Source organism: Vipera berus (assembly GCF_964194415.1).
Source record: "Vipera berus genome assembly, chromosome: 1".
Lineage (NCBI taxonomy): Eukaryota > Metazoa > Chordata > Lepidosauria > Squamata > Viperidae > Vipera > Vipera berus.
Window position 1 is genome coordinate 353,749,995 of NC_138202.1, and position 22,669 is coordinate 353,772,663.

The window sequence follows — 22,669 nt, forward strand, 5'->3', positions numbered from 1 at the left end:
CGGTTACAGGAACTGGGCATGGCTAGTCTAGTGAAGAGAAGGGCCAGGGGAGACAGGACAGCGGTGACGCAATATTTGAGGGGCTGTCACAGAGAGAGGAGGGGGTCAACCTACAGTATTTTCTAAAGCACCCGAAGGCCAGACAAGGAATAACGGATGGAAACTGATCAAGGAGAGATTCAACCTGGAAATAAGGAGAAATTTCATGACAGTGAGAACAATCAATCAAGGCAACAGATTTGCCTTCAGAAGCTATTTTTTTTTAATTTTAATTCCATTTATATCCCGCCCTTCTCCGAAGACTCAGGGCGGCTTACAAGCTTAGCAGTAGCCTTCATTCTATGTATATGCCTGCTTGTTAGGGCTTTCATACACCCCCCAAGCGGCATTATTACAAAGTCAGCTTATTGCCCCCAACAATCTGGGTCCTCATTTTACCTACCTCGGAAGGATGGAAGGCTGAGTCAACCTTGAGCCTGGTGGGATGCGAACCTGCACTAATTGCAGGCAGCTGGTGTTACTTAAGAAGGCATTAGCCCACTGCTCCACCAAGGCTCTGGGAGCTTCATCGCTGGAAGCTTTCAAGAAGAGACTGGACTGCCATCTGTCAGAAATGGTGTAGGGCAGGGGTGTCAAACTCAATTTCATTGTGGGCCGCATCAGCATTGCGGTTGCCCTCAGGGGGCCGGGTGGGTGTGGCCTGGGTGGGCGTGGCCTACTGGGTGGGCGTGGCTAGAGTGCGTATGGCCTACTGGGTGGGCGTGGCCAGCTCTACATCGTTCGCATCAAGGGTGCCTATGGGGGCCTGGGCAGGAGTGGGACAGATCTGAGGGTCTCTGGCAGGAGGAGGGTCTCTGGAAGGCAGTGGGGGCCGTTCCCTCACTGTTTCCAGGGTGGCTTCGCGGGCCACATGAAACCACTTCGCGGGCCGGATCTGGCCCCCGGGCCTTGTGTTTGACATGTCTGGTGTAGGGTCTCCTGCTTGGGCGGGGGGTTGGACTAGATGACCTACAAGGTCCCTTCCAACTCTGTCGTTCTATTCTTAACAACCGCAGTGATTCACTTAACATGTTTGGCAAGGAAGGTTGTAAAAGGGGGCAAAATTCACTTCACACCCGTCTCGCTTAGCAACAGAAGCTTTGGGCTCAATTGTGATTGTAAGCTGGGTTCGAGGGCTGACCCCCATCTATTTTTTTTCCTCTTTCCCCCCCCCCAATGTTGGAAAGGTGTTTTGTGGCCTCTGCCCGTCCGTTCCCCAGTCACCGCCGTCACAGTCTTCTTTACCTCTCCTCTTTCTCTTGTCCTGCTACCAAATGTCTGGTCCCCGAGTTCTGGTGCCACAGCTCATCCTGAAGATCCACCAGGCTTCTCAGCAAAGACTTTAACGCTTTGTAACCTGTGGGGAGAAACGAGAAAGTTGTCCAGTGCCTTAATATGACTCAGGGGACGCGGTGGCTCAGTGGGTTAGGACGCTGAGCTTTGTCGATCAGAAGGTCGGCAGTTTGGCGGGTCGAATCCCGAGTGCCGCGTAGCAGAGTGAGCGCCTGTTATTCATCCCAGCTTCTGCCAACCTAGCAGTTCGAAAGCACGTAAAAATGCAAGTAGAAAAATAGGGACCACGATGGTGGGAAGGTAACAGCGTTCCGTGCGCCTTTGGCGTTTAGTCATGCCGGCCACATGACCACGGAGACGTCCTCGGACAAGCGCTGGCTCTTCGGCTTTGAAACGGAGATGAGCACCGGCCCCTAGAGTCAGAAACGACTAGCACGCATGTGCGGGGGAACCTTTACCTTTACCTTAAGATGACTCTGCAAGGAATGGCGCACATTTGGTACGAGAAGAGGATATTAAGAACCTAACAGAGGTTGGGCATGGCCCAGAGGAAGTCTTTTCCACCCCTGATTTTTACTGGACAGTAAGATGCTGCTAGGGAAATCTCTTACAAATTCACCACCTGGAGAACACACAGGATTGTTTTACTTTGCATGCCGATGTAAAAGTGCGCAGGAGTGATCTTGAGGGGTCCTTAGTGTTCACTGGAGTCCTTGACTTATGACTCTGACCAGCATTTTGCTTGCTCAGCAAGGTGGCCGTTAAGTGAGTCACAGCCAATTTTTACAACCTTTTTGCCACGGCTGTTAAGCAAATTACTGCAGTTAGGCAAATCACGTGGTCCTTAAGCATTGTTGGAAGGCAGATGGGAAGGTCACAAACAGGATATGATTCCAGGATGCTGCAAAACCTAGTAAATATATGCTGGTTGCTCTCTGAGCTTGGCTGTTTCATTACCCAAATTAGCAATAGCAACAGCACTCAAGACTTATATACCGCTTCACAGACCTCTCTAAGCGGTTTACAGAGTCAGCATATGGCCGCCAACAATCTGGGTCCTCATTTTACCGACCTCGGAAGGAAGGAAGGAAGGCCGAGTCAACCTTGAGCCGACCAGCATCGAACTGCTGGTCGTCGGCAGAGTTAGCCTGTAATACTGCACTCAGTCAGATACGAAGAAGCTTAGCCTGCAGAGGGCACGGGAGATCTCAGAAGAAACCCTGCCTAGTTTTGTGAACTGCAAAAGTGACGGGGCAGAAATGTATTTCCCGACTTGCAAACCTGCGTTGATATAATCTAAACTAAAGTTGAATTACAGGAGGCCCTCGACTTACGACTGGGATCTTAGCAACTATTGGAAGTTGTGATGAATCTCCCGAGGACAAAGCTGACAACCACTACCACCCCTCAACTGATGGCAGTTGGCAACCAGCCCACATTTACAGCCATTTGCAATGTCCTGAGGTCACACGGCCACAAATTACAATGGTGTTTTTGCCGGAAACTGGTCTTTATTTCCAGTCTCTAGCAAAAAAAAAAAAACAAACACCCACCCATTGGGTACAATGGGCTCATTCAACGACGGCTGCATTTGATTCACAACTGCGGCATTCATTTAATGGCTAAGCTGCAAAAAAACATTGTAAAATTGGATCCAGTTCCCATGGTAACCCACTTAACAATTGATACGACTGATGACCATTATTCTGGGCTATAGGAAATGACCAGGCTGAGCCCGAAGGAGGGGCCAAACAAGTCATTAGTCTCAAGTCCTTTCACACCCACAAGAGATTTAACTCCAGCCCACCTTCAATACCACAGATTCTTATGTACGGCCAATTTGCCTTGACTTTTAGTAGATCTGATTCTTGTAGAGCAGGGGTAGGCAACCTTGGCTCTTTTATGACTCGTGGACTTCAACTCCCAGAATTCCTGAGCTAGCATGCTGGCTCAGGAATTCTGGGAGTTGAAGTCCACGAGTCATAAAAGAGCCAAGGTTGCCTACCCTTGTTGTAGAGAGTGTTAGCATGCAATTAACCTATACAAGTCACTTGAGCTGCCTTGCTTCCCGATTTCTTGGGCCTGACAAGGCTCCATTATGGTCATAAGTCTGGACTACCTGTAGTTCATCTGCACATGCTTCTTATCTGGACTGCCTCACCAAGCTGGCAAGTCGGTCAGAAGAATTCTGGAATGGCCAATTACCGTAAAGGGAGGTTGACAAAGAATGAAAGTCTTTGGGGAGAGAAGACACAAAAAAATGCTTTCCACTAAATCAGATCTAGAACTAGCCTCATTGTTCTACCCCACAAGTAGCTCCCGAAGCTCTTATGAAGAGCTCGTACCTGGCTCCCATGACCGAAACTATTAAACTGGAACAATGTTTCTTAAACTTGCCAACTTTAAGCTGTCAGGACTTCAACTCCCAGACATCTCCAGGCAGCATGCTGGCTGGAGAATTCTGGGAGTTGAAGTCCAGACATCTCAAGTTGCCCAGGGGGAAAAACACTGATCCAACGTAGGACTTTCTGTATATCTGAGACACATGCAGCGGTGGTGAATTAGTGCAGGGCTTTTCAACCAGTGGTACAGGTACCACCTGGGGTACATTGGCATCTGGCAGGTGGTAAGCGACCATCTTAGAAAAGTGGTAGCGGGGGGAGGGAATGAGCCGAACCGGTGGCAGCACCGCACAAGCCTGAGCGAGACACGGCTGGAGCTGCAGGGCTGTCAGGGCTCAGCGGAAGCGCCAGGATCAGTGCTTCTTCGTGGCTGTCAGGGCTCAGCGGAAGCACCAGGATCAGCGCCAGGCTCCAGCTGGAGCTCAGCGCTGATCCTGGCGCTTCTGAGCCCAGAAGAAGTGTCAATCAGCTGGAATGTTGCAGCATCTCCAGGGTCTTGTGATTTACATTCAGATGCTTGGCAACTGATTCATAGTTATGACGGTCACAGTGTCCCAGGGTCATGTGAAGTGACCAAAACCTGCTGCAACCACCCAGCACGGGGGGGGGGGAATAAAAACCAAACATTCCCCCCACCCCACTCCCACTGCCAATCCTCAACAGAAACGCTCACAACAATGAAAACCTCGGACAGGAGGAAGAGCGCCGCCGGGCAGGCAGGCAGGTGTCTTGCTCGGCTGTGGCATGGGGCGCACTTTTTTCAGTGCCGTTATAACTTCGAACAGTCACTAAGCGAACTGTTGTAAGTCGAGGACTACCTGTACTTCATCACTTTTTTCCTTTTTTTTTTTCGTCATCAGGTTTTTGACACCTTGCTAGGCGACTGGTGGTCCTCGGATGTTGCCATATCCTAAAAGTGGCACAATGGGTGAAAAAGTTGAAAAACCCTGAATTAGTGGAAAGCTTGCAAAGCCTTAAGAAGCTACGTTGAGCCATCAGTTCTGACAGGAGATTCTGGAAGCTGAAGGTATGGCCTTCTCCGTGCAAAGAAATATTATTTCCCAAATTACAGGCCCCCCACCACCCAAGACTGCCATTAGGGAAAATCAACAGACTTGTCTGCTTCTTTTTAAATCTGGAAGTCTTCTGCAAGCCATGTTTCTGGATTAGTGGTAAGGAGACAGCCCAGAGCACATTTCCCATTTATCATGTGCCTGCCTGCCTCCCTCCCTCTCGCCGGCTTTAGCAGGTTGAAAAACGCCAGCCCATTCATTCCAAACTGTGGCTTAGCCACCGACAAAAAGGCCTCAAAAGAAGGCAGCGTATCACCCTGCCGGAGGAATGGAAGGCAGGCTTTCCAAAGGAACAAAGCCGAGATAAAGTGGGGGAATTATTTTTGCCATCAAGCACAGTACATATTTATTCCTGAATGGTGGAGGCACTGGAGATGCATTAAAGGGGGAGGAGGGGGAGGAGGGGGGGGCATCCCTGCTGCTGACAACTGGCATATGCAGAGAGACGGCAACATATGTATTACTTCTGCTCTGGATGCCAGTTTCTGAAAAGGCTAACAGAGAGTGACTGAGCTGCTTCATCGGCGTATTGTACCTTCCGTCGTCTCTGTTCAAAGGCCTGGAGGCTAAAACATACGAAGAACGGCTATGGGACTCGGGTTTGGCTAGCGAAAAGAAAAGAAGAAATAGGGGAGACACGATGAGCAGTCTTCCAGTATCTGAGGGGCTGCCACGAGGCAGAGGGGGCCAGGTTGTTCACCTGAGCACCAGAGGGCAGGACGAGAAACAACGGATGGAAACTGATCAAGGAGAGAAGCAACCTGGAACTAAGGAGAAACTTCCTGACAGTGAGGACAATCAACTAGTGGAACAGCTTGCCACCAGAAATCGTGGGCGCTCCATCACTGGAGATTTTTAAGAAGAGGCTAGACAGTCACTTGTCTGAGATGGCATAGGTCCTCCTGCTTGAGCAGGGGGCTGGACTAGAGGACCTCCAAGGTCCCTACCAACTCTCCTATTCTATTCTATTCTATTCTATTCTATTCTATTCTATTCTATTCTATTCTATTCTATTCTATTCTATTCTATTCTATTCTATTCTATTCTATTCTATTCTATTCTATTCCATTCCATTCCATTCCATTCCATTCTAATTCTACTTTATTCTACTCTACTCTACTCTACTCTACTCTACTCTACTCTACTCTACTCTACTCTATTCTATTCTATTCTATTCTATTCTATTCTATTCTATTCTATTCTATTCTATTCTATTCTATTCTATTCTTTCTCCTACAGACTGGGATGTTGGGGAAATGGTCACCTTAGTAGATCCAGACGCTGCCAGTTTGGGAAAAGCAAGTTTAAGCCATAAAAAGAAACCCATCAGTCCACCAAGTAATCTTCTGATGAATCTACTTGGATGTAAAAACGTCATGGTTCCAAAAATTTCAACCCTGCTTGTCAAAGACCAGCAGAGAATTGCAAGAACATAGCAGGGAGTCATTACTCCTTTACAGCAGGGGTCCCCAACCCTGGCAACTTTATGACCTGTGGACTTCAACTCCCAGAATTCTGGGAGTTGAAGTCCACAGGTCTTAAAGTTGCTACGGTTGGGGACCCCTGCTTTGCAGGCATCGGCTGATAGCCACAATGATACTCATGTGCACTTCAATGTGATCACCCAAACACCATGGAATATATTTCTTTGATTTTTATTCCACCTTTACTACTTTATACATAACTCAAGGAGGCAAACGTATATACCTTCCTCCTTCTCTTTTCCCCACACCAACAACCCTGTTGGGCTAAAAGTGAGTGGTCCAAAGCCATTCAGACAGCTTTCATGCTTTAGGCAGGACTAGAACTCGCCGTCTCCTGGTGGTGGGCCCAAAGTCACCCAAGTGACTTCCTTGCCTAAAGTGGGACTCACTGTTTCTCGTGGATTGGCCCAAAGTTACCCAGCCGGCTTTCAGGGTTAAGGTAAAACTAGAACTCACAGTCTCCTGGTTTCTACACCAGCATCTTGTAAGACTTTCTGCATTAGATTCAAATGATAGCAACTGCAACACCACTTAGACTTATATACCACTTCACAGAACTTGACAGCCCTCTCTAAGTGGTTTACAGAGAAAGCCTATTGCCCCCCCCCCAACAACCCGGATCCTCATTTTACCAACCTCGAAAGGATGGAAGGCCAAGTCAACCTTGAGCCAGTGAGAATCAGACTGCTGAACTGCAGGCAGTCGGCAGTCAGCAGAATTGGCCTGCAACAGTGCATTCTAACCACTGCGCCACCAGGGCTCTTTATAATTGCACTACAGTATTTACATGAGGATAAGAAGGCGGTGGCTCAGTGGGTTAGGACGCTGAGCTTGTCGATCAGAAGGTCGGCAGTTTGGCGGGTCGAATCCCGAGTGCCGCGTAGCAGAGTGAGCGCCTGTTACTCGTCCCAGCTTCTGCCAACCTAGCAGTTCGAAAGCACGTAAAAATGCAAGTAGAAAAACAGGGACCACTACGGTGGGAAGGTAACAGTGTTCCGTGCACCTCTGGCGTCTAGTCATGCCGGCCACATGACCACAGAGACGTCCTCGGACAAGCGCTGGCTCTTGGGCTTTGAAACGGAGATGAGCACCGGCCCCTAGAGTCGGAAACGACTAGCACACATGTGCGGGGGAACCTTTACCTTTACCTTTTAAGAACATTAAGTGGGACGTTACTGGTTGCCCACTGCCCAGGGAGGGGTAAGGCAGCTAGGAAAATGGACTTATCTTCACACTTCATAAATTCACAGTGCTACTACTTGTACAGCCGCCTTTCCCAAACCTGGGTTCCTAAATGCTATTGAACTCTACAGCTGCCCATACAGGCTAAGGATGTCATTCGACTACATCAGAGGAACCCAAAAGTGCTTTCTCAAAAGGCATCTGGAATTATTTCTTTGGGGTTTTTTTTTCTTCCCTTGAAGACATTTCGCTTCTCTCATCCAAGAAGCTTCTTCATTTCTGAAGAAGTTTGGTTCCTCTTCAGAACTGAAGAAGCCTCTTGGATGAGAAGCGAAATGTCTTCAAGGGGAAAACAAAACAAAACAAAGAAAAGTCCAGTTGCCTTTTGGGAGAGCGCCTTTGGGACAACCGTGACCTGGATGGCTGAGAACGGGAAACCAAATTGTTTCAAAGCTGCTATAGAGGCTCAGGCAGATAGAGGCCGTCTTAACCGGCAACTTAAAACCCAACGGGGTAACAGGCAGCCTTCTTTAATATGGACGTTCAGAAAACATGGGGTTCCCCATTTGGGAAGACGGGCAGATGTTGAGTATGGTTAATAATAATAATAATAATAATAATAATAATAATAATAATAATAATAATAATAATAATAATAATAATGATGATGATGAGGAGGAGGAGGAGGAGGAGGAGGAATAGAACAGAATAAAATAGAAACAGGAAGAAGAACAGAAGAGAACAGAATAGTAATCTTTATTGAGAATAGAATAGAATAGAATAGAATAGAATAGAATAGAATAGAATAGAATAGAATAGAATAGAATGGAATGGAATAGAATAGAATAGAATAGAATAGAATAGAATAGAATAGAATAGAATAGAATAGAATAGAATAGAATAGAATAGAATAGAATAGAAACAGGAGGAATGGAATGGAATGGAATGGAATGGAATGGAATGGAATGGAATGGAATGGAATAGGATAGGATAGGATAGAATAGAATAGAATAGAATAGAATAGAATAGAATAGAATAGAATAGAATAGAATAGAATAGAATAGAATAGAATAGAATAGAATAGAATAGAATAGAATAGAATAGAATAGAATAGAATAGAATAGAATAGAATAGAATCAGGGAGGAGGAGGAGGAGGAGGAGGAGGAGGAGGAGGAGGAGGAGGAGGAGGAGGAGAAGAAGAAGAAGAAGAAGAAGAAGAAGAAGAAGAAGAAGAAGAAGAAGAAGAAGAAGAAGAAGAAGAAGAAGAAGAAGAAGAAGAAGAAGTAGTTGGAAGGGACCTTGGAGGTCATCTAGTCCAACCCCCTGCTCAGGCAGGAAACCATTTCAGACAAATGGCTGTCCAGTCTCTTCTTAAAAACTCCTGATTGTATTAATGTCACTAAGAAGAGCTGGTTTTTAACTAGCAGTCCACCTTTTCAAAATATTTCTCTTGCACTACAGCAGGGGTTCCCAACCCCTGGTCTGTGTGGACCAGTACCGGGCCGTGGCATGCCAGCAACTGGTCCACACTTAACAAGGAAAGCCCCATTCGCGGGATGCAGGCAGCATAAAAACCACGTCCCCTCCGGTCCGCGGAAAAACCTCTCTCCACGGTTGGGGACCTCTGCGCTATAGGGCAATAACCCTCGAACCAGTTATTTAAGGATAAATGTGGATGTCAAGGGGAAGCCTAACCCAAAGCAGCAGTAGAATTAATGGAAGAGGGAGGAAGATAGCTGAGATTCATCAATTCAGAACGCAGCCTCAATGCCGTTAACGACTGCCCAAGGCAACCAAACCAGCCCAATTTCTGTTATCTCTGCCTGTTGACAGAGGACATTTTTATTCAATTTTCAAAAGCCCATCTAAGCCTGATGAGTTCTATCTATCGGGGAGGGGGGGGGCGAATCCCGCTGTTTAATTTTACTGCTGGGCCTTTCTATTCCCAGGCTTCCATCTCTTGCATTTTTAAAGTTTTGTTTATCCTATGGTCTCTTTTATTAAAGACCCTGAGCAACGCAATTAGCCGCCCTTAGTCTTTTTCCTGGTGAGATTTCAAGGTGGCCAACAATATTTGGCCGGGGGGGGGGGGGGAAGAAAGAAAGAAAATTGGAAAAGACTAATGGGGGTAAAAGAAACTAAAAAACGAAAGGAGATAAGCAGAAGCTGAGGGAGGGGAAAAATAGCAGGATGACAACCAACAAGAGCTAATATGCCTTTGATAAGTAAAAATCAAGCTGCTGTTTTCCACTAGAACAGTGATGGCGTGGCCCATTGGGTGGGTGTGGCCAATTGGGCTGGCATGGCCCATTGGATGGGCATGGCCCATTGGGTGGGTGTGGCCCATTGGGTGGGTGTGGCCCATTGGGCTGGCATGGCCCATTGGGTGGGTGTGGCCAATTGGGCTGGCATGGCCCATTGGGTGGGTGTGGCCCATTGGGCTGGCATGGCCCATTGGGTGGGTGTGGCCAATTGGGCTAGCATGGCCCATTGGATGGGCATGGCCCATTGGGTGGGTGTGACCAATTGGGCTAGCATGGCCCATTGGATGGGCATTGCCCATTGGGTGGGTGTGGCCCATTGGGCTGGTATGGCGCATTGGATGGGCATGGCCCATTGGGTGGGTGTGGCCAATTGGGCTAGCATGGCCCATTGGATGGGCATGGCCCATTGGGTGGGTGTGGCCCATTGGGTGGGTGTGGCCAATTGGGCTGGTATGGCCCATTGGATGGGCATGGCCCATTGGGTGGGTGTGGCCAATTGGGCTAGCATGGCCCATTGGATGGGCATGGCCCATTGGGTGGGTGTGACCAATTGGGCTAGCATGGCCCATTGGATGGGCATGGCCCATTGGGTGGGTGTGACCAATTGGGCTAGCATGGCCCATTGGATGGGCATTGCCCATTGGGTGGGTGTGGCCCATTGGGCTGGCATGGCCCATTGGGTGGGTGTGGCCAATTGGGCTAGCATGGCCCATTGGATGGGCATGGCCCATTGGGTGGGTGTGACCAATTGGGCTAGCATGGCCCATTGGATGGGCATTGCCCATTGGGTGGGTGTGGCCAATTGGGCTGGTATGGCGCATTGGATGGGCATGGCCCATTGGGTGGGTGTGGCCAATTGGGCTAGCATGGCCCATTGGATGGGCATGGCCCATTGGGTGGGTGTGGCCAATTGGGCTGGTATGGCCCATTGGATGGGCATGGCCCATTGGGTGGGTGTGGCCAATTGGGCTAGCATGGCCCATTGGATGGGCATGGCCCATTGGGTGGGCGCGGCCGCAGTGGTAACGGCAGACTGGGTGGGACTAAAAAGTTCAATCAATCAATTCCAACTTTGCAACATCTTTCCCCCCCCCCCCGCAAGAAGTTGAAATTGATTGATTGAACCTTTTTTTTCCCCCAACACGGCAGCGGAGGCCTAAAGCGAAAAGGTTTTATAAAACCCAGCTGAAGGCCTAGGACTGGGGCAATGGCACACGTGCCCAACGAGAGGGCTCTGTGTGCCACCTGTGGCATGCGTGCCATAGGTTCGCCACCAGGGCACTAGAACATAGAATAATAGGGTTGGAAGAGACCTTGGAGGTCTTCTAGTCCAACCCCCTGCTCAAGCAGGAGACCTTACACCATTTCAGACAAATTGTTTTCCAGTCTCTTTTTGAAAGTCTCTGGTGATGGAGCACTCAGAACCTCTGAAGCCACCAGCCCTTTGCAGAAAGGTGTTTCACCACAGCGCTAGATATGCAGGGAAAAAGTTAGAATCTCAGGGGTGTCCAATCTTGGCAACTTTTAAGACTTGTGGACCTCAACTCCCAGAATTCTCTAGCCAGCATGGCTAGCTGGGGAATTCTGGGAGTTGAAGTCCACAGGCCTTAGAGGTTGCCAAGGCTGGGTACCCCTGAGTTAAAAAGGTTGATAAAAGCAGAATTCACCAGACAGCAACCGCTAGCTGTCATCTGCGTGAAACAAAAATTCACAGCTCTTAAGGTGCCTTCAAAAGAGTACAGTCTTCAGTGGGGGGAATTCTGCAGAGTTTTACCCCACTCCCAGTGAGGTATTGGGAAATCGGAAATGATTGCGATTGGAAGTACTGGAATTGGATCGTAGCAAACCAGGAGTGGAGTTTCCACTTAACGACAAAGCTCAACAAGTAACTGGCACAATCCTTTATTTTAAGAATAAGTCTCACAAGAACTGCCTGCAGGGACAGAGCAGAAGAAGCCTTTTCATTTTATGAAGGGGATGATAAAAAAAAAAAGTAAAGTCCTGTTTTGACGATGTTTCAGCGTACATCTTATATTTCTAGTAAAACACAGTGATATTGTTCCCTTCTGATGGGAAACCGGAGGCTGGAAATACGGGCAGTCCTCAACTTACAACAGTTCGCTTAGTGACTGTTCAAAGGTACAACAGCACTGAAAAAAGTGACTTGTGTGTTTTTCATACTTACGACCGTTGCAGCATCTCCATGGTCACCTGATCCAAATTTGGATGCTTGGCAACTGGTTCGTATTTATGACGGTTGCAGTGTTCCGGGATCGTGCAATTTCCCTTTTGTCACCTTTTGACCAGCAAAGTCAATGGGGAAGCCAGATTCACTTAGCAAACCATGTCACTAACTTCACAACTGCTGTGATTTCCCTAAAACAACTGTGGCAAGAAAAGTTGTAAAATGGGGCAAAATCCACTTAACAAATGTCTCACTTAGCAACAGAAATGTTGGGCTCAATTGTGGTTGTAGTTCGAGGACTACCTGTACCTACAAGGAGGGGCATTACACGATGACGGCCCAACTCCAGCATGGAGGGTGATGTATTGTGTCTTTGAGAGGGTGTTTAACCTTTGCAAATCTCCTCACCACACACATCCTATAAATACTAGCAACCTCCTAGTAAATCGTAAGGACCAGCTGTACATAGAATGGAATAGAGATGGAAGGGGACTTGGAGGTCTTCTAGTCCAGCCCCCTGCTCAAGCAGGAGGACCTACACCATCTCAGACAAGTGACTGTCTAGCCTCTTCTTAAAAATCTCCATTGATGGAGCACCCACAATTTCTGGTGGCAAGCTGTTCCACTGGTTGATTGTCCTCACTGTCAGGAAGTTTCTCCTTAATTCTAGGTTGCTTCTCTCTTTGATCGGTTTCCAACCATTGTTTCTTGTCCTGTCCTCTGGTGCTCAGGTGAAGAACCTGGCCCCTCAAATACTGGAATACTGCTATAATGTCTCCCCTATTCTTTTCTTTAGACTAGCCAGACCCAAGTCCCACAGCCGTTCTTTGTATGTTTTAGTCTCCAGGCCTTTGTATCATCTTAGTTGCTCTTCTCTGATTTTTTCCCAAACTCTCATCTTTTTGTGTGTGATATGGTGACCAAAATTGGCTGCAGTATTCCAGGTATGGTCTTACTAGGGTTTTATAAAGCGGTACTAATACTTTGCATGATCTTGATTCTATGCCTCTGTTTATGCAACCCAGGATTGTATTAGCTTTTTTGGCTGCTGCTGCACACTGCTGGCTCACGGTCAAGTGATCGTCCACTAGGACTCCAAGGTCCCTCTGACAGTTGCTGTTTTTAAGCACATCTAACTCGAGTTCCTGGACACAAAGAAAAAAGTATCTTGCTTTTAGATTACAACTCAGGAAATATCGCGAACGTGGATAAAGCCCCTTTCAGATCTTCCCTTTAGAACAAGTTACTGAGGCCCCTGCCTTTTTTGCTAACTGATTTGAACATTTAGGAGAAAAAAGGGAGCAGAAGTAGTTGTCGCAATTATGACCACAACTGAGCCTCACCGCTCAACTGTTGCTAAGCGAGACATTTGCTAAGTGAATTTTACCCCATTTTTTACGACCTTGCTTGCCCCAGCTGTTAAGTGAATCACTGTGGTTGGGAAGGGAATCTGGCTTCCCCATTGACTTTGTTTGTTAGGTTGCAAAAGGGGATCATGGGACGCCGGGATACTGCAAGGGTCATAAATTTATTTATTTATTTATTTTATTACATTTATATACCGCCCTTTCCCGGAGGACTCAGGGCGGTTTACAGGGTAATTAAAAACCAAAAATACAAAAGTTAAAAAACCAAGTTTAAAAAAGATTAAATTTATCCCTGTATAAATAAAACCCCAAATAAAATAAATTAATCCTCAGCCTGGGCCAGAGAGCTCGAAGAGCCAGGTCTTCAGGCCCCGGCGGAATGAACGGAGGTCATAAATATGAGTCAGTTGCCAAGCCTCTGAATTTTGATTACATGATCATGGGGATGCTGCAAACGGTTGTACGTGTGAAAACACTCGTAAGTCACTTTTTTCCCCAGTGCCGTTGTAAGTCCGAACAGTCATTAAGTGAACTGTCCTAAATTGAGGACTAGCTATATTCTTTCAAAGTGAGCATCTTTCTTCACCAACCGCTCCAGGACCAAGTTAAAACATAGGTCAAACACAATGCTGGATATGTTGGCCCAAGAACAATGCTCCTCATGCAAACCCCAAGCCAGCCCCCTCCCCACCTTGCCCGCCTCTCTCTCTCTCCCCCCCCAGTCATCCCTGACAATTAATCCCCCAAGAAACACGTTTGATTAAATCTTTTCAAGCAAATCCTTTGCTTTGCTTTTGTTAGTTCACTTCTTGTCAACATCTATTAAAATATGCCTTTAATTCTCCCACAATCTTAAAAAACAGTGATTCCACTGTCTTCAACTTTAATCAACTGTATGGCCGGCATTTTTCATTTCATAATAATGCGCTGCTTGGAATTCAAGAGGCAAGCTCCACATCAATCATTCTGTGAGAATTTTTCCACTGCAATAAATATGCAAATGAGCAAAAGCCAGTCAGTCGTATTTCAGGCCCGACTTGCTAGTGTTTTAAAAAAAGACACAAATTTATTAATTGCCGTTGGCCAGCGGAATCCTATTACTTTGGGCATTGATTACAAAGCTGTGTGAGTGATTATCGTGCAACTCACGGACCATCCAGGCATGAGGAAAAATTATTAAAGCAAAGGAGAGATTATCAACTCGGAATAACAATAAGCTTTAACATTTTAAGGCCCCTAACTTCGGCAACTCAGAAAATTACGCCACTGCTTCAAAGCATCACCATTCCCAAAGCTTTTTTGCACCTTGTGTGTTTCCTGTGGCCCATCATCTTTCGGCTTTATGTCAAAGCAAGAGAAAGTCCTAAGCCTTTTTCTCTGTATTGGCCACCACAAGGGAACTAGACTGAAAACAAAAATTCTTGTGTTTTCTTGAAATTTCTTGATGAACTCCATGGAGAGGAAGAAGGAAAAGGCCACTGATGTTCAAGAGATGTATATTTCTCCTTCTAAATACAAGTGGTCCTCGAGTTACAACCACAACTGAGCTCAAAATTTCTCTTGTTAAGTGAGACATTTAGGGTCGCAAGATGGGTTTGGCCCCATCTTACGACCTTGCTTGTCTCAGGCGTTAAGTAAAGCACCACAGTTGATAAGTTAGTAACACAGTTGTTAAGCAAATCTGGCTCCCCCAACTGACTTTGCTTCTCCAAAGGTCGCAAAAGGTGATCACATGATCTTGGGACTCAGCAACAGTCATAAATACGAACCAGCTGCCAAGCATCTGGAATTTCGGTCACATGATCATGGGGATGCTGCAAAGGTCCTAAGACACATTTTTCAATGCCCTTGTAAATCTGAACGGTCACTAAACAAATTGTTTTAAGTTGATGACTACCTGTATGAGAAAATCATGAATGTTTCCATGACAGTAACAGGCACTTTATGAAAGCTCTTTTTTTTCCCCCTCCAAAAACAGTTTCAAATTTCTGTATGTAAAATGTAAAATACAAAGGACCAGGCATGCTCAACAATAGCAATAGCAATAGCAAGGCCAGAATTTCTCTTTCTAATTATGTGTTCTATGGTTTGACATTTCGTCAACAATATGGTGGGATAAATACTGTAATTTTTGGTAGTGTGTGTTCGTAGGCTGAGTTCGTAGTTCTCCTTCTGCAGGGTTTTTCCTCCCATTTACCACATTTATTAAACAAAAATGAAGTACCGGTACACAGTTGCAATAGATTGCATGCATTAATAATAAAAAAAGAGTCCAGATTAAGGAAATAAATAGGTTATCTGTAAAAACCTATCTTTAGGTTTGCTTATTGTTATAATTAGGAAGACCCTGGTCTTGCTGGTAAATGAAATGGGAAAATGCAATGAAATTCGAAACAAAATCATGTATTAAATAGTCTGGAGCAATAAGGAACTCAAACCATGACTACTAGCTTTACAAGCATTCTTTGCCCACCGTGTTCTGTCACAGAGTTAGAATAAGCTACAAACAAACCCATTTTTCCCCTTTCCTTAGTAATCAATATATCCCCAGGAATTTCTCTAACGTGATGACCATGCACTCATCACCAGTTTTATAGTGAGACCACATGTGGCCTTATTCATACCTCAATAAGCTTTTCTCCATTTCATGTTAAAACTGTGTTACAACTAACAATGTTAGTTAATGTGGAGAAGAATAAGAATGAAGCCAGTTTGGCCTAGGGGTGAAGGCACCAGGTTAGAATCCAGGCGATTGTGAGTTCTAGTCCCACCTTAGGCAAGAAAGCTGGATGGGTGACCTTGGGTCAATCACCAGGAGACTGTGAGTTCCAGTTCTGTCTTAGACATGAAAGCTGGCTGGGTTAACTTTGGGCCAGCCCATCCCACCACACAGATGTATTGTTATGGGGAAAATAGGAAAAATAAGGCAGGATAAAAATAAATATTTAAAATCATGTTTTTGCTAACTGAGTATTTCTACTTTCCTTAATTTCTTCCAAAACTACTTATTACTGGCCACAGTGACTGATCTGATCTTTGATGTAACGGTCCAAACTAGGAAAAGCAGTCTAGTCTAGAGCAGGGCTAGGCAACCTTGACTCTTTTATGACTCGTGGACTTCAACTCCCAGAATTCCTGAGCCAGCCATGCTGAGGAGAAGGGAGAGGTTTCCATGCTGAGCCATGCTGGCTCAGGAATTCTGGGAGTTGAAGTCCATGAGTCATAAAGCAGCCTAGGCCAGGGGTAGGCAACCTCGGCTCTTTTATGACTTGTGGACTTCAACTCCCAGAATTCCTGAGCCAGCCATGCTGAGGAGAAGGGAGAGGTTTCCATGCTGAGCCATGCTGGCTCAGGAATTCTGGGAGTTGAAGTCCACGAGTCATAAAAGAGCCAAGGTTGCCTACCCCTGGTCTAGACCAAATAAGTCAATAGTAGGCGAGCATTATTATTATTTTTGCTGTTTTTGGTCTCTAAACTGACATAGCTTGGAACAAAGGTGAGAATGAGGCAGAAGTGCAAACAGTTGCCTTCACCACCAGAGCAATGCAAATGTCTTATCTTTTATGACTGGGAAAGACACCATATCTTAGGAGAAGACTTGCAAAGGGTGTTTGGTTCATTTGGTACAAAGATCAAAGATCAGGCGATGAGAATAAGCTACACCAAAGACTTGGAAAAGGGAACCGCTCAGCTAGATCAACGTCAGGATCTTGAGTGCTCACCACCGACTATTTTGGAGAGCCAAAGGTCATCATTGTAACAGAGCCAAGTGTTGTGATTCAGGGTCAGCCTGTGGGTTCGGCAGTTGGGTCGGACGACTCAGAGGAGGAGGAGGGGGGTGTTGAAGAGCTTGCTGAGGGGGTTGAAGATCTTGCTGATGAGAGCCCTCAGCCAGGCCCCTCCCACTTGGTCACCACGGAGACCCAGCTGTGTGAGCCTGACAGCGTGGATGAAGATGACCCACAGCTGGCCCTGTTCAAGGACGCCCGACGCAGGAGGCAGTCAATTAGGAGTAAACAGAGGAAGGCAATGGGGCTTCTCGGAAGGAGGCAGAGAGAAGCCACGCCCTGAACTCTATATAAGGGGAATGTGTGGGGAGGGCTGGTTTGCTGAAGGCAACCGCTTGGATAGTTCGTGTTTCTTAAAGCTCCTGTTTCTTGGTTCGTGTCTTGTTTGTTTTTGTAGCTATAAATTTGGCAGGCGTAATTCCAGCCTCTTGCCGTTTGTAAAGGGGTTGTCCCTGCCTTTTCTGCAGGGCCGGTAGCAGGCTGGTACAGAACACCAAGATCGCTTCTCTCTGAGTTATGGTAGAATATTTATAGGTGCAAAATCATGGCTTAGGCTACAATTTCTATGGGATTTTTCCCCTCAGAATGGGTGACACCGCAAGCTGAGGACAATAACGGAAATAGTACAAAGTCACTGAAATAGATAGGCAGGTTTCCTTGTTATGTGGCAATTCCCATATGACAGGGAGATAACATAAAGATAATTCTCAACTTACAATCATAGTTGGGACCCAAGTTTACATCGCTAAGCAAGGCAGTTGTTCAGTGAATCAAGACAGATTTTATGACGGTTTTTTTTTTGCCCTGGTTGTTAAGGCCAGTTGCCAAGCGCCCGAATTTTGACCACCTGACTGTGGGAATGCTGCAAATGTTTGTGAGGACCAGTTGTAAGACACTGTTGTAAGTTCAAATGGTTGCTAAATGAATGGTTGGTTGTACGCTGAGGACTGCCTGCAAGGGAAAGAATCACAACCAGACATAATTTTGAGGCTCACGACATCATTCTAAGAAAAGAAGTTTTGCCTGCAAAGAGCTAGGGACGGTGGGAAAAAGAAGCAGATGAAAGATGAGACGAAAGGAGACAGAATCTAGAAACACTAACACACTGATGGCGTTACCTAGCTAGGTAATGAAACGTCTGGAAGAAAACAACCAAGCTCAGAGAGCACCAAGGACCCCACAGTTCAACCCTGAGCTACAAGTAGTTCTCCTCCATTGGTATTCTAGAAGCAGCTGCTTTTGCATTTTGGTACGGTAGGAAACTGTTGGCTCCCATTTCCATCAAGTACAAAAAAGAAGCAAATATATGCAAACAGGCACAAATAAGACAGGATGCTAATCTCCCATTTCCTTAATGCAAGTTTTAATTCCTCCAGCCCTCGGAGTTCAGAAAAGTGGGGGGGGGGGAAGAGAGGCGTTTTCAAACAGACCCAGCTATGCTTCCCCTAAGTTAAGAGATGAACTTTTGCACTGCTTTTTTTTTTAAAAAAAAAATCAGGTCCTACTGAGAAATGTGGCTGCCCCCTCCCCAAATTAAAAAGACAAAAATCCCCAAAGCGCCCTGCTGTTTCAATTCCCAGCGGGTGTCTGGCTATGGCCTGCACTGATACTGTCATTTCAAAAACTCTAGAGTTGTTTCTTTCTTTCTCTCTCTCTCTCTCTCTCTCTCTCTCTCTCTCTCTCTCTCTCTCTCTCTCTCTCTCTCTCTCTCTCTCTCTCTCTCTCTCTCTCTCTCTCCCCCACTCCCTCAGTATAAGATTAAATGATTTATATATTGGTTAAATAGCTAGGATTCCCAGCTGTTTCCCCAGCACCATGACGTATAGGCTTTCCTGTTTGAGCAAGGATTGAAACCCTATCCTCCGAAGATTAGCTATAAATAAAAATAAAAAGATTGGAACTGTAAATGGAGGGAGGGAGAGGGAAGGAAAATTAAGCCCTGTCAGGTCTTGCAAATTGACAGGGTTACATCTGGGGGTGGGATTAAAAGAAACAAAAGAAGGGGCTTCAAATCCCTGGCATTATAGGGGACACCATGTCCGATCTGCTCTGCATCCAGAAATGCCTACCTTGATTAGGTAACTGAGTTCTAGGAATTTGGATTGGCCGAGGGACTTTCCCATCATCTCCATTGTTTTCAGTAAATTTTGGGACTTTCTCTTTAGCTTCTCTCCAGGTACACAGCTCGCTCGTCCTACCAGCTAGACGCTGCTTGCTTTAACGGGCAGAGTTTGACCAGAATCTCTGCCAGTTTATCTGGTCGGTTGCTGCCTAGTTTTTGAATAAGATATGCCAGGGTTGAATAGGCAAAGGTTGCAAAGCAAGGATGCTCTGTGGTGCTCTCTGAGCTTGCTGGTTTCCTTGCAGACGTTTCATAGCCAAACTAGGTAACTGTTCTGTACCAGCCTGCAGAAAAGGCAGGGACAACCCCTTTACAAACGGCAAGGGGCTGGAATTACGCCTGCCAAATTTATAGCTACAAAAACAAACAAGACACGAACCAAGAAACAGGAGCTTTAAGAAACACGAACTATCCAAGCGGATGCCTTCAGCAAACCAGCCCTCCCCACACATTCCCCTTATATAGAGTTCAGGGCGTGGCTTCTCTCTGCCTCCTTCCGAGAAGCCCCATTGCCTTCCTCTGTTTACTCCTAATTGACTGCCTCCTGCGTCGGGCGTCCTTGAACAGGGCCAGCTGTGGGTCATCTTCATCCACGCTGTCAGGCTCACACAGCTGGGTCTCCGTGGTGACCAAGTGGGAGGGGCCTGGCTGAGGGCTCTCATCAGCAAGATCTTCAACCCCCTCAGCAAGGTCTTCAACACCCCCCTCCTCCTCCTCTGAGTCGTCCGACCCAACTGCCGAACCCACAGGCTGACCCTGAATCACAACAGTAACGTCATCAGTGCTAGGAATGAAACGCCTGCAGAAAAACCACCAAGCTCAGAGAGCAGCAAGGAGCCCACAGTTCCACTCTGACCTCTTGTATCGGCAAGGATGCTCTATAACTGGGGTCCCTCTTCACGAGGCTCCCAATAAGTACCACTTTATAAAGCGATGGTAAGGCCACATCTGGAATATTGCCTCCAGTTGTGGTCACCACATTACCAAAAAGATGTTGAGGCGTTGGGGAAAAAGTGCAAAGAAGAGCAACTAAGATCATTAAAGGCCTGGAGACACACGAAGGACAGTTGCAGGATTTGGGTTTGGCTGGTATAGCGAAATGGAGGACTAGAGATAGCGGTATTCCAGTATTTGCAAGGTTGCCACAAAGAAGAAGGGGTCATCTTATTCTCCAAAGCACCAGAAACAATGGATGGAAAGTAATCAAGGACAGAAGAAACCTGGAATTAAGGAGAAACTTCCTAGCAGTGAGGACAATTAAACCAGTGGGACAGCTTGCCTTGAGACATTGTGGGTGCTCCATCACTGGAGGTTTTTAAGAAGAGACCTGCCTGAAATGGTATAGGGCAGGGGTGGGCAACCTTGCCTCTTTTATGACTCGTGGACTTCAACTCCCAGAATTCCTGAGCCGGCATGGCTCAGCATGGAAACCTCTCCCTTTCCCCTCAGCCTGGCTGGCTCAGGAATTCTGGGAGTTGAAGTCCACGAGTCATAAAAGGGCCAAGGTTGCCAACCCCTGGTATAGGAGACCTACAAGGTCCCTTCCAGCTCTATTCTGATTGGACTGATTGATTGATTGGATTGATTGATTGATTGAAATATCTGTTCACACTTCTTTCTGCTGAGAGCAGCGGTGTTTTTAACAGTCCACAACCGACACAAGCCAACAAAGAATGCGACTCTCTCCAGTGCTAACCTGACTGGTACAAACTCAGCCCTAAGGAAGCAGTGACGCAGAAAGGAAAGAGAGAGCCAGGACTTTCGCGGGACAAACTAACGCAAGGTTGCGATGATCTCTAAAACTCTGTTGCAACCATTTCAACAACCTTCCACAGGTCTGCTTCAGTCATCTCTACAAGGTGTGACTGCACCACAAAATTTAGATTTTTCTGTTTATGTTTTGTGTAACATTTAGTATGCATAATCTACTGTATTGTCTTAACGCGTTGTCAATCACCTGTACTGTCTTTCTATACCTATATACTGTTTTTAAGAACAGATTGGACAACCCCTTGTCTGAAAAGGCATAGGGTTTCCTGCTGGAGCAGGGGGTTGGACTAGAAGACCCCCAAGGTCCCTTTCAACTCTGCTATTCTCTCCCTCCCCCGCCCATTTCCCCCCCTAATGATCTGAACTGTGTTAACCAACTAGGTTTAATTTAAAATCGATTACGGACCCGTTTTGATTAGAAAATGGACATTATTATATTACTTACATTTATTATACCCACCCCTCCCTCCAAAAGACTCTAGGCAATTTGTGGCATCCAAATACATAATTTAAAACAGTTTTAAAGACATAAAATAAGGCGGAGAAACCTGAAAACAGCTGCGTCAATACAAACAATAAAAACACGATGAATATAATAGGAGTTCCACAGGCATGCTAACCCCAGGCCTGAAAAGAGGGCCAGATCCCGAGAGCCCTCCAAACACACAGGAAAGTGGGTGCCTTATGTATTTCTGGGAGATGTTGTCCCGGAGGATTTTGGTTGCTAAGCAAGGTGGATGTTAAAGTGAGTCACACCCATTTTTACAACCTTTTTGCCCTGGCTGTTAAGCAAATTACTGCAGTTAAGTAAATCGTGTTCGGTCTTTAAGCATTGTTGGAAGCCAGACGGGAAGGTCACAAATAGGATATGATTCCAGGATGCTGCAAAACCCAGTAAATATATGCTGGTTACTCTCTGAGCTTGGTTGTTTTCTTGCAGACGTTTCATAACCCAAACTAGAAATAGCAATTAGACTTATATGCCGCTTTATAGTGATTTACAGACATCCCTAAGCAGTTTGCAGAGTCAGCACATTGCCCCCCAACAATCTGGGTCCTCATTTTACCAACCTCACAAGGATGGAAGGCCGAGTCAACCTTGAGCCCATGAGGATCGAACTACCAGCAGTCAGCACGGTTAGCCTGCCGCACGGCTTTCTAACCACGGGGCCGCTACGGCTCCTCTTGTCACTGAGGATATTACCTAGTTTGATAATGAAATGTCTGAAAGAAAACAACCAAGCTCAGAGAGCATCAAGGATCTCTTAATTTCAAACCCGAGCTACAAATATTCTCCTTTGCTGACGTTGGTTGCCAAACACTCACATTTTGATCATGTGACTACGGGGACGTTGTGATGGTTGTGAAGCGCAAGCCAATGGTTCTAAATTTTGAGTGAATAGTCGCTAAACAAATGGCTGTAAGTCGAGGACTGCCTGTACTGCTGTCTAAAGAAGGTGTCACGGCAGTTATATGTCGGATTAAGGCTTAAATTCTGTGTCATTAAGCTCGCTGAATGCAGTACGTCAATACAAATTCTCACGTACCCAGAAACAAAGTGTTGGAGAAACCTACCTCCCCACTTTACAACTGTCACCTCTACCAAAAGCAACAACAACAACAACAAAGATGATCGGGGAACTGGAGGCTAAAACACATAGGGAACGGTTGCTGGAATTGGGTATGTGTAGTTTAACGA

General features: G+C 46.3%; 1 protein-coding gene across 1 annotated transcript in view; it reads right to left on the reverse strand.

Annotated features, from left to right (window-relative positions):
* AATF (apoptosis antagonizing transcription factor) overlaps nt 1–22,669 on the reverse strand; it is a gene marked incomplete at its 5' end in the record, with an annotated part of 117,019 nt that overhangs the window by 58,474 nt on the left and 35,876 nt on the right. Inside the window, one exon of the mRNA XM_081346588.1 lies at nt 1,285–1,396. Coding sequence (XP_081202714.1) covers nt 1,285–1,396 — 112 coding nt within the window. The remainder of the gene's footprint in view (nt 1–1,284; nt 1,397–22,669) is intronic.